The sequence below is a fragment of the Euprymna scolopes genome, chromosome 12 (assembly GCF_053919585.1).
Source record: "Euprymna scolopes isolate OS-2025 chromosome 12, ASM5391958v1, whole genome shotgun sequence".
Classification (NCBI taxonomy): domain Eukaryota; kingdom Metazoa; phylum Mollusca; class Cephalopoda; order Sepiida; family Sepiolidae; genus Euprymna; species Euprymna scolopes.
Genome location: NC_136493.1, coordinates 54,007,604 through 54,025,169, shown reverse-complemented (window position 1 = coordinate 54,025,169; position 17,566 = coordinate 54,007,604). Strand labels below are relative to the sequence as shown.

The window sequence follows — 17,566 nt, the reverse complement described above, 5'->3', positions numbered from 1 at the left end:
TTCATGGTTGTATGAATACTATTATGACATGTATGTTTCATGGTTGTATAAATACTATTATGACATGTATGGTTCATGGTTGTATGAATACTATTATGACATATATGTTTCATTGTTGTATGAATAATATTATGACATGTATGTTTCATTTTGGTATGAATAATATTATGACATGTATGTTTTATTTTGGTATGAATACTATTATGACATGTATGTTTCATGGTTGTATTAATAATATGACATGTATGTTTCATTTTGGTATGGATATTATTATAATAGATATGTTTCATGGTTGTATTAATACTATTATGACATGTATGTTTCATGGTTGTATGAATCCTATTATGACATGTATGTTTCATTGTTGTATGAATAATATTATTACATATATGTTTCATGGTTGAATGAATAATATTATGACATGTATGTTTCATTTTGGAATGGATATTATAATGACATGTATGTTTCATGGTTGTTTTAATAATATTATGACATGTATGTTTCATGGTTGAATGAATAATATTATGACATGTATGTTTCATTGTTGTATGAATAATATTATGACATGTATGTTTCATGGTTGGATTAATAATATTATGACATGTATGTTTCATTTTGGAATGAATAATATTATGACATGTATGTTTCATTTTGGTATGAATAATATTATGACATGTATGTTTAATTTTGGTATGACCACTATTATGACATGTATGTTTCATGGTTGTATGAATAATAATATTATATGTATTTTTCATTTTGGTATGAATATAATTATGACATGTACGTTTCATTGTTGTATGAATAATATTATGAAATGTATGTTTTATTTTGGTATGAATACTATTATGACATGTAGGTTTCATTGTTGTATGAATTATATTATGACATGTATATTTAATTTTGGTATCAATAATATTATGATATGTATATCTCATGGTAATATTAATAATATTATGACATGTATGTTTCATTTTGGTATGAATAATATTATGATATGTATATTTCATGGTAATATTAATATTATTATAACATGTATGTTTAATTGTGGTATGAATAATATTATGACATGTATGTTTCACTGTTGTATGAATATTATTATGACATTTATGGTTCATTTTGGTATGAATAATATTATAATATGTATATTTCATGGTTGTATTAATAATATTATAAGATGTATGTTTAATTTTGGTATGAATAATATTATGATATGTATGTTTCATTGTTGTATTAATAATATTATGACATGTATATTTCATGGCTGTATGAATACTGTTATGACATGTATGTTTCATAGTTGTATGAATAATATTATGACATGTATGTTTCATTTTGGTATGAATAATATTACTATATGTATATTTCATGGTTGTATTTATAATATTCTGATATGTATGTTTCATTTTGGTATGAATAATATAATGACATGTATGTTTCATGGTTGTATTAATAATATTATGACATGTATGTTTCAGTTTGGTATGAATTATATTATGACATGTATGTTTCATGGTTGTATGAATACTATTATGACATGCATGTTTACTTTTGGTATGAATAATATTATGACACGTATGTTTCATGGTTGTATGAATAATATGACATGTATGCTTAATTTTGGTATGAATACTATTATGACATGTATGTTTAATTGTTGTATTTATAATATTATGGCATGTATGTTGAATTTTTGTATGAATAATATTATGATATGTATATTTCATGGTTTTATTAATAATATTATGACATGTATGTTTAATTTGGGTATGAATATTATTACTACATGTATGCTTCATGGTTGTATGAATAATATTATGACATGTAATTTTCATGGTTGTGTGAATAATATTATGACATGTATGTTTCATGGTTTTATGAATAATATTCTGACATGTATGTTTCATTTTGGTATGACTATTATTATGACATGTATGTTTCATTTTGGTATGAATACTATTATGACATGTATTTTTCATGGTTGTATGAATATTATTATAACATCTATGTATCATGGTTGTATAAATAATATTTTGATATGTATGTTTAATTGTTGTATTAATACTATTATAACATGTATGTTTCATGGTTGTATGAATAATATTATGACATTTATTTTTCACTGTGGTATAAATACTATTATGACATGTATGTTTAATTTTTGTGTGAATACTATTATGAAATGTATGTTTCATGGTTGTAAAAATATTATAATGACATGTATGTTTCATTATTGTATAAACATTATTATGGCATTTATGTTTCATTGTTGTATACATATTATTATGACATGCATGTTTCATTTTTGTATGGATACTATTATGACATGTATGTTTCATTTTGGTATGAATACTATAATGACATGTATGTTTCATTGTTGTATGAATATTATTATGACATTTATGTTTCATTGTTGTATAAATATTATTATGACATGTATGTTTCATGGTTTTATGAATACTATTATGACATGTATGTTTTATTGTTGTATGATTATTATTATTATATGTATGTTTCATTGTTGTATAAATATTATTATTATATGTATGTTTCATTTTTGTATCAATATTATGATATGTATTTTTCATGGTTGTATGAATATTATTATTATATGTATGTTTCATAGTTGTATAAATATTATTATGACATGTATGTTTCATGGTTTTATGAATATTTTTATGACATGTATGTTTCATTGTTGTATAAATATTATTATGACATGTATGTTTCATAGTTGTATGAATATTATTATGATATGTATGTTTCATTGTTGTATAAATATTATTATGACATGTATGTTTCATTGTTGTATAAATATTATTATGACATGTATGTTTCATTTTTGTATGAATATTATTATGACATGTATGTTTCACTGTTGTTTAAATATAATTTTGACATGTATGTTTCATTGCTGTATGACTATTATTATGATATGTATGTTTCATTGTTGTATGAATAATATTATGATATGTATGTTCCATTGTTGTATGAATAATATTATGATATGTATGTTTCATTGTTTTATGAATAATATTATGACATGTATGTTTCATTGTTGTATCAATATTATCATGATATATATATTTCATTTTTGTGTGAATATTATTATTACATGTATGTTTCCTGGTTGTATGAATATTATTATGATATGTATGTTTCATGGTTGTATGTATATTATTATGACATGTATCATGGTTGTAAGAATAATATTATGACATGTATGTTTCATGGTTGTATGAATATTATTATGACATGTATGTTTCATGGTTGTATAAATAATATTATGACATGTATGTTTCATGGTTGTATGAATAATATTATGATATGTAGGTTTCATGGTTGTATGAATAATATTATGACATGTATGTTTCTATTTCGGTATGAATAATATTAAGACATGTATGTTGCATGGTTGTATGAATATTATTATGACATGTATGTTTCATGGTTGTATAAATAATATTATGACATGTATGTTTCATGGTTGTATGAATAATATTATGATATGTAGGTTTCATGGTTGTATGAATAATATTATGACATGTATGTTTCTATTTCGGTATGAATAATATTATGACATGTATGTTGCATGGATGTGCTAGCGATTGTTTGTTTCATCTCGTCTGACTCCTTGGTCTAATGGTGTCGACTGTTTTATAACTACCTGTAGCATTGGTCTTTTCAATGTTAAGATCAATCTTCTTCTCCTGTCTTTGCGTTAATCATAATTCGTTCTTGTTAGTTTCTTACATAATGCTGTTTTATGCCTCGTCTGGAGCAATTTTCTTAAATATATCTTTTCAAAATCAGATTATATCGCTACGTTTACTAAAATAGTACACTTTTTAATAAATATGTTTTAAAACGTTACTTTCTGTTTCTGTTATTTAATGAATATATTACTGAAAATTACTTTCACTGTAAACAGATAATATTTATTGCCGTAAAAAGAATTAAAATGTTAGGATTTTAAATAAAGTATCATACAAGCCAATCGTAATCTTTCAAACATTAGATAACATCGCCGTTGAAAAACAACGCACGGATTCTTTACTACTGAATTCATCCATTTACTATCATGGCAAGGAAAAATTCTGAAGATGCTTTATTCCACCGAAATATTAATTTGAAACAAATAAAAGTTTGTTTATTTTACAAAATATTGCGTTGTAATTTGCCTTATAAACGTATACCATACACATTTTATTTTAAAGAAAGATATATAAGTTTTATTTATTTAAATAATATTTAACTGACAGAGGCAATTATTTTTCCCAGCGAAGAAAGAATTATTTCTTGTTAATTGTATTGGCCGCGATATATTATTATTTCAAAAGTAAACAGTAAACGTTATATATTGATGTTTAACGAACGATGGGGATTTTTCGCAGTCCATCAAGTTCATACATAATAGATAGGTTAATGGAACAAGTTATCTATGAATACAACCGCTATCTCTTGCAGTTCAGAAACAAAGAGAAAGATCTCATCAACTTATTCGCTAAATGTCTCTACCAACTTCCTGTTATAACCCCGTATTCTGGCACGTGACTCTTACTGCTACAAAAAAATTCCATCATCTTGCTAAGCAACGTTGTGTAGAATTTCCCATTATGAAACTTATTCTTACCCACTCGCACCTAGATATTTATGCAACTGGACAAAATAAAATAAAAAGTAACCAGTCCACCATGGCCGTCATATACGAAATTAGAAATTGCAATGGCGTTCATAAAAAATCCTTCGTTATATTTTGACCGCTTGTTCTCTTTTAATAAGTAATCATTTGTTTTCGACAGTTTGTTTGATTATTAACAAGTAATAAAATTTAACTGTTTTTGAAAAAAAAAACAAAAAAACATAATTTTAAAACTATTAAAAATAATCCAACATTTTTATACTTAGAATGTTTGTTATTTAAGCAAATAGAGAAAATAGATATAAAGGAGCATAAGAAGCAATGCCGCTGTGTGACGAACGAACAAAAAAATGGACAAACGAAAAAAGTCTTATTTCTTGTTATTATCGTTTATCTTCGTATATCCAATTGAAAAAAAAAAGATAATATTATCGAAATATTAAAACCTTGACCATCACAGCAATACCAAACTATAAGTTCATGTTTACTGGTTTTCTGATTTGTATTGTGATTATCTTGACAAATAAATGGATGCACGAAGTTAAAGATGACAAAAAACAAATAAGACCTTTCATTTGTCCATTTTGTTCATATGTCACACTTATAAAAAAGCCGGTTCCATGCATTGCTATAGTCTTCTTATACTTCTCTATATCTATCTTTTTAATAGTTTAAGTATTAATCATTAACCAAATATAAACGTATAAACAAACAATAACATTACAAAGTGTCACATAATTAAAATAATAAAAATTCGGCAAAAACTATACGGCCTAAAATAATTGGCTATATCTTTAGATTAACACAGGTCTGCAATTTTAGATTTTAGATATGCTTCTGTAAAAAAGACACATACCATAATGATATTTATAGAAAAGATTGAAATTGTCAACATCATATATCTGTGCGTGTGTGTGCACGCGCTCGTGTGTATGTGAGAAAGATTGAGAGAGAGAAAGAGAGAGAGTACAAAGAAAAAGAAAGTGCGAAGCGAACCAAATTACACGAGGAAGTGGATACTATCTACTTTTTCCAAGTTATTAAAGGTTATTGTTACAAAATTTGTTTATCTTGCTTTAAAAGTTTCGTTGCATTGTAGTATACTGAATTTCAGTCTTCAAATATCTGAGAAGAATCATCAAAGTTAACTTGCAAAATCCATACGGTCTATAGCTTTTGTTATTGCACGTCTTTATTATTATGTCAATCCTTTACTTCTTCTCATAAGTTTAAATTGTAATATACTCGCCAAATCAAAAGGTGAAAGCGACTTAGTCGTTCGGCTATTTACAGTTAAGTCTACGTAAAACGAATATATTAACCGACCATTTGTTTTTCAAAATAGAACACCGTTAGTACTGAAAAAACAAGTGTTAATTGCAACAGTAAAGCTATTACTTTATGAATAGACAACAATAAGCGCCATGTGGTCATACGGCCATAAAAAAGGTGTTTTACATGATTATGATAAAAGTTTGTTTGGAAATAAATCAATATTTTTCTGTATTACAGCGTACTGTTTAATTTTATGTAAAATCATAAAAAAAAATTATGGAAGTCGCTCCAGTCAAGGCATGAAACAATTTGATGTCGGAAACTAAAAAAAACAAACAAACGATGACTGTCGCAGAAAACATAGGATTTCTATAGATTTCCGTCTTGAAAAGAGAAGGGCTATAAGAAAGAGAACAACAGTCAGCAGGAAGAAAGTTCTACAAGGCCACAGTTCTTAGAAAGGAGCTACTGGAAGAGTAAGTTGTATTATAACTAAGTATCAGAACGACAAATTGATGAAGCCACCTTGAATAACGGTTCATATAAGTCGAAAAATTGAACCATAGAATAGATAAGACACTTCTGTAAAAAGACACATACCATAATAATATTTATAGAAAAAATTGAAACTGTCAACATTATATATCGGCGCGTGCGTGTGTGTGTGTGTGTGCGTGCGTGTGTGTGTTTGTGTGCGCACGCGCGCGTGTGTGTACGATAGAGAGTACAAAGGACGTAAAAGGGTGAAGCGAACCAAATTACAGATACGTTTTTGGACGTTATCAACAATTTCTAATAAAACAGAAATTAATCAGCTAAATATGACAACAGAGTAAGATAGTAGATTGCAGAGATAAAAAATAGTCTCAGGTGTGAGAAAGTACTTGAAACAATAGAAGGAACCGATTTTACGAGAATCAGAAAGGACAATAGACTTAATGAATATTTGATGAGAAAAATCACCAAGAAATGTTAGAATCGATTTGTCATCAAAAGCAAAGATGAACTTTGTTCCTAATTTATGCAACTATTTTCGTGTCAGAAATCTTACTGTAAGATCATATAAGATGTCTGTTTGAAATGTACTGGGACAAACGTCACACATAATTTATTACAATTCCGAACAGTAAACACGAACCGACTCGATTATAAGGCATTCTCACAACTTTGCTAAACTTCTATACGCTACTAGATATTATTAACGTACTAGTGTATTTCCTGCGTTAAAAAGGGCGCCGAAAAGATACACTTCGTCAGTGTTCGCACTAATAAAAGTATAAAAAAGTTTCATTAAGTAGAGTTCAAAGAAAACAGAAATAAAACATCTCAAACTGGAAAGTTTTAAATAGAGAGATATACATATGAACACTCAAACACGCAATACTAAATGATTAAGGTAGTTGTTATTTTATCGCTTTATGTGTTCGTCGTTCGATAGATGGTAAACATTAAAAGTGAAATGTTTACATAAAGCTAAGATTAGTTATATAATAATAAGATACTATGTTATGCGATAAAATAATCCACATGTATGGTATAATGCTTATTTTCTCCACGAATAGAATTTCGACTAAATGTCGTAGCAGTTCATTGATGGCAGCCATAGTCACAGTATTGAACGCAGCGTTTCTGCAACATACTTTTTCTGTACTTCAGGAAACACATTTTTATAAATATATCACACTGTTGTCTTAATTGTTATACACCTTTCAAGGTCACACCGCAACTGTAGTTCACATAGCACACATAACACCCAAACAAATAAACTGACTCATTTAAATATCTGATACCCCTTTCTTAGTAACGATCCCAATTTATTAAAAACACTCATCTGTCATATCTCTCTCTATATATATTCATATAAATCAATGTTTGTTTGAGTGCTATTGCAAACAATGTGCTTTTAGAATATTGAAATAAGTTTCTTTAATGATATGTTTTAAAACTATCTAAAGACACTTAATTGGAATTCATTATTGAGATGAGTATTATTTATTAATTTATAAGTATTATCAATATCAATAATGAATAAATTAATGAATAATACTCATCTCAATAATAAATTCCAATTAAATAATACATATACCATTCGATACGGACCCGACCATAGAAAATCAGATAATAAATGCACATAGGTTTATAAGACCAAAAACACCCATCTTCGAGGCCGGTGGCGCATTGGATAAGGGCGTTGAATCTCTACAGTACAGGTGAGAATTGTCTGAAGATAGCAGTTTCAATCCTACCCAAAACCGGCCAAAAACGTGGTGAGATGACAATAACTACGGAAGGCAGTAATTGCTGACGATGCAGTTAGGGGATACGGAGTTCCTATCTCGTGGCGGTTTCCAGATGACGAAGGTCATATGAATAGTTGGCTGGAACGTCGTGGAACAACAACTAAGAAAGATGAGGATAATAGTGAGCAATACATAAATCATATCTAGAGACACCATTGAAATGATCCGTCGGTTCCAGTTAATGCGGTTATCAGTCAATGGCCATAAAATAATTGAACTACACGTGAACTTAAATAAACAAATTTCATCTTTAAAGTCGATTTTCTACATTTCTTAAAACAAACATGTATTTAAGCAAATACTACCTTAGCAAAGAATGCATTATAAGGGTTTAAAAATTTAAATAATTATTTGAATTGCATTTTATAGTTTAAAATCAATTCGTTTCTCAAAAAAAAAAAGTATTAAAATTCGTTTCAATTCGTTAAAACCATTTGTAGTTTTAAAGCTGTCTGCAAGAAATGAAACACAGTTTTTAAGAACACCACCACGCTCATAGTGTTTTTATTTTTTGATTTCATATTGCAAAGCTTTTGAAGGCAAAATTTTTAAATGTGACTATTTTTTAAATTATGTTTCCTAATAAACCTCAACACAGACAGACAACGCCGGATAAATCCTGCTGTTATCGGAAATAGCATTATACTTCAATAATCAGCATATATGACATATTTCCGGACAGCCTTTGTATAATCTAATACTTCAACTTCAGAATCACAGAAGGAAATTTCACCTACATTACTTAATATGTATCACTGAGAAATGGCGTTATGTATATTAATGCTATATTTTTCGATAGAAATAAGTACCCATTTATACATAGATATAGTTGTATATCATTTTAAATTACATTTTCCTCGCAATTAAAATGACTTTTAGAAATGTAAAACGGGAACATTTGATTGATATTCTCATTTTACAAAGATAAGTAACGTGTTATTAGGAAAAAAAAATATATCTTAGGCATTTATTTCCTAGCGCGTATACGTCGGCACGAAAAGCTAGGCAATGGAGCAAGTTAAATACATGCGCGCTTATTTATAACTTGTCATCCGGACAAAAAATAAACAATTAGAACATGACCCCCAAACAACTGTACGCACATAATTGTAAAAAAATCAAGTCATGTAGAACATATGGATAGTTTACTCATGATTAACACATTGGTGTTTTCTGGTGGGAGCAGGTCCCACATATTACATTTCTACTACTCTTGAGGACGAGTCAGCAAATAAAAAAGGGGGAAATCAATTAGTTTCTCCGACATCGCGAGAATCAGAAGAAGGCCAAGCGTTTTCACGAGATTCAGGAGTTGATCATGTTCTCTAAAAGAATCCCTAAAAGTGAACGACTTTGAGAAATAGCGCACTACTACTACTACTACTACTACTACTACTACTACTAATAATAATAATAATAATGATGATAAGATTAATACTACTACTACTACTAATAATAATAATGATGATGACAGGATTAATACTATTACTACTACTACTACTACTAATAATAATAATGATGATGATAGGATTAATACTATTACTACTACTACTACTACTCATAATAATAATAATAATAATAATGATGATAAGATTACTACTACTACTACTAATAATAATAATAATACGCAGTATCTACAGCAGCACTCTCTGTAACATCTTTTTTTGACAGCAATCCGGTTCCTGCCAGGGTCATCCCTGGCAAGACAGCGTTGTGCCAAGCGATATTAAAGCAGCAACTCGGCTAACGGGGATATTGTGAAAATACAACAGAAGAATGCACCAGAAACCATAATCTTGTAGTTGTCTTTCACCTGAGTTTTGCAAGAAAAAACGCGCCAGGTTCGGGGCCGCAAATCAACTGACTGACTGCTTCTGTGTGTTTTGTGTCAAAATCTTTCCCGAGTTTGCATGTGAACACTGACGATTACTGCTCTCAACATCTTGCAGATTAACGAATAGCTGCGACTTTCCATGTGAACTTCACGCAGACCAGATATGTTATAAGACGCGATCTTCGTAAGGTGTGTAATGAAATCCCCCCTCTTCCATCACACTACCACTACCAGCAGCAACAACAGCACCATCTAAAATCAGACCCATATCGATTTTCGTAACAAAAGTTGTTATGCGCTAATCCAGAACTATCCGGCAAAGAGGTCTTTCGTTAAAATCAAGAATATCGTTAAATCAGGATTTGTAGTCTTCTAATCGGCTATACTTCGCGTGATAAATGTTTAAGACGGAACCGGAAATTCATGAAGTTAGAGTAACAACGTCTCTTTTATCCATGCGTTACCTTTGTGCGTTCTAAGAAAAATCTTCCTTGACTTCGTATGCAACGACCGGGACTTGGTGTTTTAGGTGTCGGCGTAAAACGAGCAACTAAGACCAACGCGGATGATATCGTACGACTCAGTCAATCCTGGGTCTTCGTAGAATCTATTCAAACGTTCGATTCTCTTAAAACACAAACAACAACAACAACAACAACAACGACAGCATTATAATCTAATTCTGTATTATAACTTTTAGCCACAAACTTAATTTTATCAAGGTTTTCGCTAATGAAAAAGTTTTCCAATCGTCTTCACGAACAGGCAATCTTCGTGACATTTGGCTAGCGGTCACGACACTAGCTAATTCTATGCATGCCTCTTTTTTTCTTGTGATTTATTTTTTGCGTAATGTTTTGTTTTCTAGATTTATGACCATTTTTCACTTTTCGATAGAATTATTTTACTTTTACACCTAATCTTGTTCAAGGTTTGTAATACGTTGTAAAAAACAACCGAAAATACTTAATTCACTATTCAACTTTCATTTTTTTAAACCGTTTAAATTCCAATTAACAAAAATTTCGCGGATCTAAATTTTCAGTCCAATATTTTGCAAATATTTCATTTCCAAAATAATTGAATGAACTACGTGTATTTTAGTTATCTGACGATTGATAAATGAAGATGAAATTTATTTTACATACGTTTCCAAACCACACATGGTTGAGACAGGCCGAGTAATTGCTCCAGTCACCATGAAGCCATGTTCCATTTATGGTACAAGTCCTGTGTGCGACCAAATCTGAAATAAAACAATAAATCGTTTAATATCGACAAACTGACATTTTAAATATGGTATTATTCGAATTATTCGGACTACTGCTTTTAGCGTGAGTGTTATTCTCAAAATGTTTCAGCTGATGTAATCCCCGACTATCATCAGGTGTATCCTCTCTAACCAGGGTTTTTCGAACGGAACTATTTATTTAATTATCCACGATAGCATATTCTCGTTCCATCAGCCTTAAATTATTTGCTATTTTAGAAGAGTACAACTTAGAACTTACTTAGTACATTATTTGTTACGCCACGGACATTTCTGGACAATTCTAGTCTGCATTCCGTGAGCTATAATTGTTTATAGATATACAGTCTTATTATCATTTATTATGACTATAGATGATTAATTATAGATAATTATCTATGTATGTATATATGTATGTATGTATCTATCTATCTCTATAATATATATATATATACTTGTCTATGTCTATGGTAAAGAAATATAAATTAGCACAGTCTACGTTTGATGCATGGAAAAATAGTATAATTGAATGCGTAAATAAAAAGGTTAAACATATAAAACAATTTAAACACCCTAGAAAAACCAATCCTCTTTTAAAAAAATCAGAAATACGGGAGGAACTTAAAATACTTCAAGAAAAGTTCGTAATAGTTCCGATTGATAAAGCGGCAAACAATATAGCCTTTATATGTAAAAAATATTATATACAACGTTTATTGATAGAAGTAGGACTTATAGGAAACGATTCGGATACGTATAAAGTAAGTAATAGTAATTTAGATAGCATTATTTTGAATAATAGTATTATTAATGAAAAAGTAGGATTAAAGTTAGAAGATAAACACAAAAATCTTCCATGTATGTATTGGATACCTAAAATGCATAAAAATCCAGTTGGGGCTAGATTTATTGTAGGTTCAAAGACGTGCATCACTAAACCTCTAAGTAAAACTATATCTAAAATATTTAAATTAATTATAAATCAAATAAATAATTTTCACCTGAAAAGTAAATTCTATAGTAATATAAATCTATTTTAGGTAGTAAATAATTCCAAACCAGTGAAAGAAAAATTAGATAAAATAAATTCCAGAATAAAAGCAAAAGCTATAGCTACTTATGATTTTAGTACGCTATATACTAAAATTCCACACGAAAAACTTATAAAAGAATTAAATGATACTGTAGATTTGGCTTTTCAAGGTGGAAAAGGTAAATATATAGACTTTTCAAACTCTAAAGCTTTCTGGTGTAAAAATAAAAATAGCAAAACTAGTATTTCTAAAGGTATTTTAAAAATGCTTGTAAGTCATCTTATTAAAGAATGCTATTTTCAAATAGGAAATAAAATATTACTCCAAACGATAGGTATCCCAATGGGATTGGATCCGGCACCATTTTGGGCAAATTTGTATTTACATAGACTCGAGTATATATATATGTCATCATTATTAAAACAGATATATCTAAAACATATAACTTTCATGGGTGTAGGAGATTTATAGATGACCTTATATGCATAAACGATAATGATGAATTCGAAAAAAATAAACATCTTATATATCCAAACGAACTAAAATTGAATTGTGAACATAGAGGACAACATGCTACATTTCTGGATTTAGATATAAAAATTGAGGATGGGATTTTTCTTTATAAAATATTTGATAAAAGAAACGCATTCCCCTTTAAAATAGTACGTATGCCCCATAAAGATAGCACCTGCCCCGTTTTTGTGTTTTATGGAACCATTATGTCAGAGTTTTTGAGAATAGCTCGTGTTACTCTAAAATTAACAGATTTTATACCACCAGTTTCTAGCTTAGTAATAAGGATGATAAAACAAGGTGGAGATAAAAATAAAATATTTAAACAGTTAAATAAAGCATTTGTTCGTTATCCTGATGCTTTTGAATCGTTTAAGATAAACCAGACTATATTAATAAAGGAAATCCAAAACTATATTAGCAATGTATAAATGTATTTATAATTACATATAATAAATTTATATATATATATATATAAAAAAAATGTATATATGTAAAAATAAAATATTTTTAACCTTTATATATCTAATTTTAAATAAATAAGAATGTAAATATACAAACTACTAACTATAGTGGGGGTGATAAGTAGTTAAATGGATTAATCCAAATCTTATAAATACAAGACTGATAAATTAAAAAATGTATCCATTTTAAATGTGGAAATTGATGAATCGCACAGGTAAGAAATTCATTTTTATACTATGAAAAGGTTAGTAATTGCAATTAAGAATAGGAAATTGGATCAAAATTTTTGTAACTTGTCTTCTTCCTAAGATTAAGGGTGGTGGTGTTTGATCAACACTGCTGGGGAGCCATGATGTAATACACTGTTTTGTTTTTAAATCCCCGAAACAGTGTTTCATGGTAAACAACTGATGATCCCTTGAAAAATAAAAAAATTGGTATTATAGTAAATTTGAGAGTTGATGCAGTGATTGCAGGTGATTAAATGACTTACTGACTAGATGTTTTTTTTTTTTTAACGAATGATAAAAAATAATTTTTTGTATAGTTTCAAATGTTAAAAACTTCAAAGACTATATATATATGTATGTATATATATATGTATATATATAGTGCACTGATATTGAAGACAGTTTGGAGCAGACCAACACTGGTCATGGCCGACACTGATCATGACCGACACTGAGTGTCAGTTGCAAAGTCAGCCATTGGCTAGCAGTACCCGTTAATACCCGCAAATAACCCCCTAAAACCAATACTAATCATTGGTAACGACCAGTGATGACATTGGCAGCCAGTAACTTTCGCTAGCGGCCACTGGTAACAATGCCCGACAGTGGACGCCAAATGATTGCATTTTGGATTTTTTGCTTTGTCTGACAACCATAGTTTTATTTGTTTTTAGGGCAGCGAGCTGTACCGACACTATTATGGATTTGTGTCATACCTCCAGCAGGCAACGCCGGTACACGTGTCTCGCTAGTCTATTATAAATAATTTATGGATTCAGTATTGTATTAAATACTAAAGAAGGAGTGCTTAGTAAATTATCGTCGCCCAACTTATCTGCTACTTCTTTAAGTCGTCTTACTCTCCACCATCCTTCATCATCTATAATTAACGTAAAGCATAACGCCTTTAAAGGGTTAAAATGGTTTTAGCTAGAAAACACAGTATAGTTTCATCACACTTTATTTTGACACATCAACGCCACAAATAACTAAATGAATGTGTGACGTGCCGCATGAGAATATTCATTCACTTATAAGCTAATAAATATTTTCATGCGACATAACGAGACTGTAAAACAATTATTATTTTATATTTCTTTGTGTCTCTTTCTTGGAAATACTTCAAAGACAATTTATTTCCACAGAGGGGAGTTCTAATTCAGGTAAACATAGATATTATTAAAGAGAAGATGGAAACGAAATAAAAGGACACTTAATCGATCTATTGATTAATAACTTATATTGTTTCAACAATGTTTTTACACAATTGCAAATTGTATCTGAATGGTGAAATGTATTGCTTTACTTTAAAAGGCCGCCGTTTTAATTTATTAGTGACATTTAAAGATCAAAGGCGAAACAAGAACGGAAGTCAAGGAAGCATTTACTTCTAGTCGGATATTTTGTGTGTCTTTTTTGGCGATACTTGTAGCATGATGAAAGTTGGGAGGAGCATATACATTATATGCAACTATATGTAGCAAGGAAGATTAGACGTGTCTCAAAAGTGCACGCAAGTGACCCGTTATATATAAAGTAAAACCACGGGATACGGTAGCCATAAGGATAGGATTTTCAAGTTATGATGTGGAATATGATGTTTTTCGGTCCCTGGTTACGGTATTTGCCCCACCTTGCGGTGTTATAATGTTATTTGATTATATAAATATGTATTATATACAGTACCGTACTTTGTTACTAATTTTTAATTATGTATCCCGGGTTTCCATTATATATATATATATATATATATATATATATATATATATATATATATATATATATATATATATATATATATATATATGTATACACACACACATATATATATATGTATATGTATATATAGCGATTATTATCTCATAATTCTCATTTTTATCTTTATTTTTCTAAATACGGTTATTCACATTTTTATTACTTCGGACTATTTCATGGTCGTTAAATGTGTATAATAACAAGACAATGGTTGCAAAAACCTTCGAAAGCTATTATTCATGAAAATTCAACCTTTTTTAATTACCGAAAACCGCTGTCACGGTGTACATTTCTTCAACTTTTGTGAACATTAACCACATCTAACAACACCAAATACGCAACGTATACATAATCCTTATTTTATATCCGCTAATTTTTTGTTTTTTATTTTGATAAGTAGCAAGTGGGCACGTTTGGTAGTATTTTTCTTGTGATTTTACTACACGGGCAGTCGTCGACTAGTACGCACGCCGTCGGATCGGCGAGCGCGTTCGGGTATCATATCTACCCTGCCGTATAATGAAAACGAACGTAACATTAGGTTAAGGAGATATTGTTTCCTCTTTATCTCTCCGACCGCATAATTTTTTTTTGCTTGTTTTTGTTTCGAATCCGTCTCATAAACGAACAACTACTCTGGATTGTATTTGTAGTTTGCATATCAAAATCTACACGCCAAAATGACGTAATAAAATACCTGAAATGAAGATGGCGGGGAGTCGAGTTTGGAGAACTGACTGAACGGATCGGAGATTATAATGGCGATTGAATGCTGATACGAGTCCAGTTTAATTTTATTGCTGTATTTTGTTAAAAATTATTTCGACGACTATTTTTACATTAGTTGCTATATATTTCAGCGTTTCGGTCAAGATAACGGGAGGTGCATATTTTCGAACTTGGGCATATTTATGTCGAACTCGGAAACTTATATGCCATTATTTAATCCAAAGTGTTAGTTCGAATTTTGTTTTTTATTAATAGTTTTCTGAATTCGACATAAAGATTGACAAGTTCAGAATGATGCACTCGAAGATCTGAAGTTACATTGGCCGAAACGTTGTAACAGTCAAGATCAGTTAAGCAGTCGCCATAAAAAAAAAACAAAACAAAAAAACAATCATTCATGCTCATCAATCCGAAAGAAACTGCCTTAGTGTTCGTACTTAAAATCTGTACTAGATTTTCTATAACTATATTCTCCACTGTTATTGTCACTGCCGGTTTATTATTATTATTGTGCTTGGCGATATGACATGACATTTCCTTTCTCTACATTATATGCTGTGTTAGTTTATATATCTTTCAGTGAATGTACACTTTCTATGTCCGAATGAACACTTTCTATGTCCGAATGACCTGAATCCCAGATTACTGCGAGTTAGCAACACAACATGTATATCAGAAATAATAAAAGTCCAAGGATAGATGGACGGATGGAGTTTACATTGTCTAAAAATGTTTGAACATCCTATTAATAGCGCCAAAATATTAACGTGTAATCCACTTAAAGTCATGTGGATCCTAATGCCTTTTCTTGGAAGTATTTCATGTATACGTGGATTAATATTTGGAACAATGGTAATCACATAGCCAGACGATATTACTATCGATACTGGTCTAAACTTCGCCACAAGCATCAAACGTATCCCATAACAATACATGACAGCTCCATTTGAAGCATACGTAGCGCAATAGATAAAGTTGTGACGTAATAATCAGTTTTAAGTGATAAACCTCTAGAGGTTGATGGTCCCTTCCTTACTACAAGCAATACTAAGTATTAACTTAGAATAAAACTTAAAATTAAACACTTAGGCATCTATCCGCTCATGGATGACGGAACGAGAACAGACAACCATCGTGGATGAAATAAAAGGGTTCAGTTCGAAATTCCGTACAGATTCCCAACTTTGTAATAACGGTCCCCATGCTTGATAAGATGCACAAGTTGCACATAACAAAGTTCTAAGATTACATCAACCGAAACCTTGTAAGAAACTAGAATGAGTATAGAAAGTTGACTCTGGTTTTATGTTAAGCAGCCTCGTAACTCTCACTTCCCTTATTTTGTCTTTTATTCCTTCGCATTTTATGTACGATATTTCTGACAAAGGGGGAAGAATTGATGTTTTCTGGATCGGAATCTATCAATCTCACACTTATCGCTGATTAGGTTTTGACTTTGAAGTAGAAACCATTGTAGCTTCTAACATCAAGTGACTTCATGCCTTGTCTGGAGCAAATACCATAAAAAGGCGAGAACAGT

General features: G+C 30.0%; 1 protein-coding gene across 2 annotated transcripts in view; it reads right to left on the bottom strand.

Moving 5' to 3' along the window:
* The window catches only part of LOC145291285 (corticotropin-releasing factor receptor 2-like), a 641,903-nt gene that overhangs the window by 144,230 nt on the left and 480,107 nt on the right, over positions 1–17,566 (bottom strand). For both annotated transcript variants that reach the window (XM_080136936.1, XM_080136935.1), the window contains exon 4: positions 11,200–11,297. In XM_080136936.1, coding sequence (XP_079993062.1) covers positions 11,200–11,297 — 98 coding nt within the window. The remainder of the gene's footprint in view (positions 1–11,199; positions 11,298–17,566) is intronic.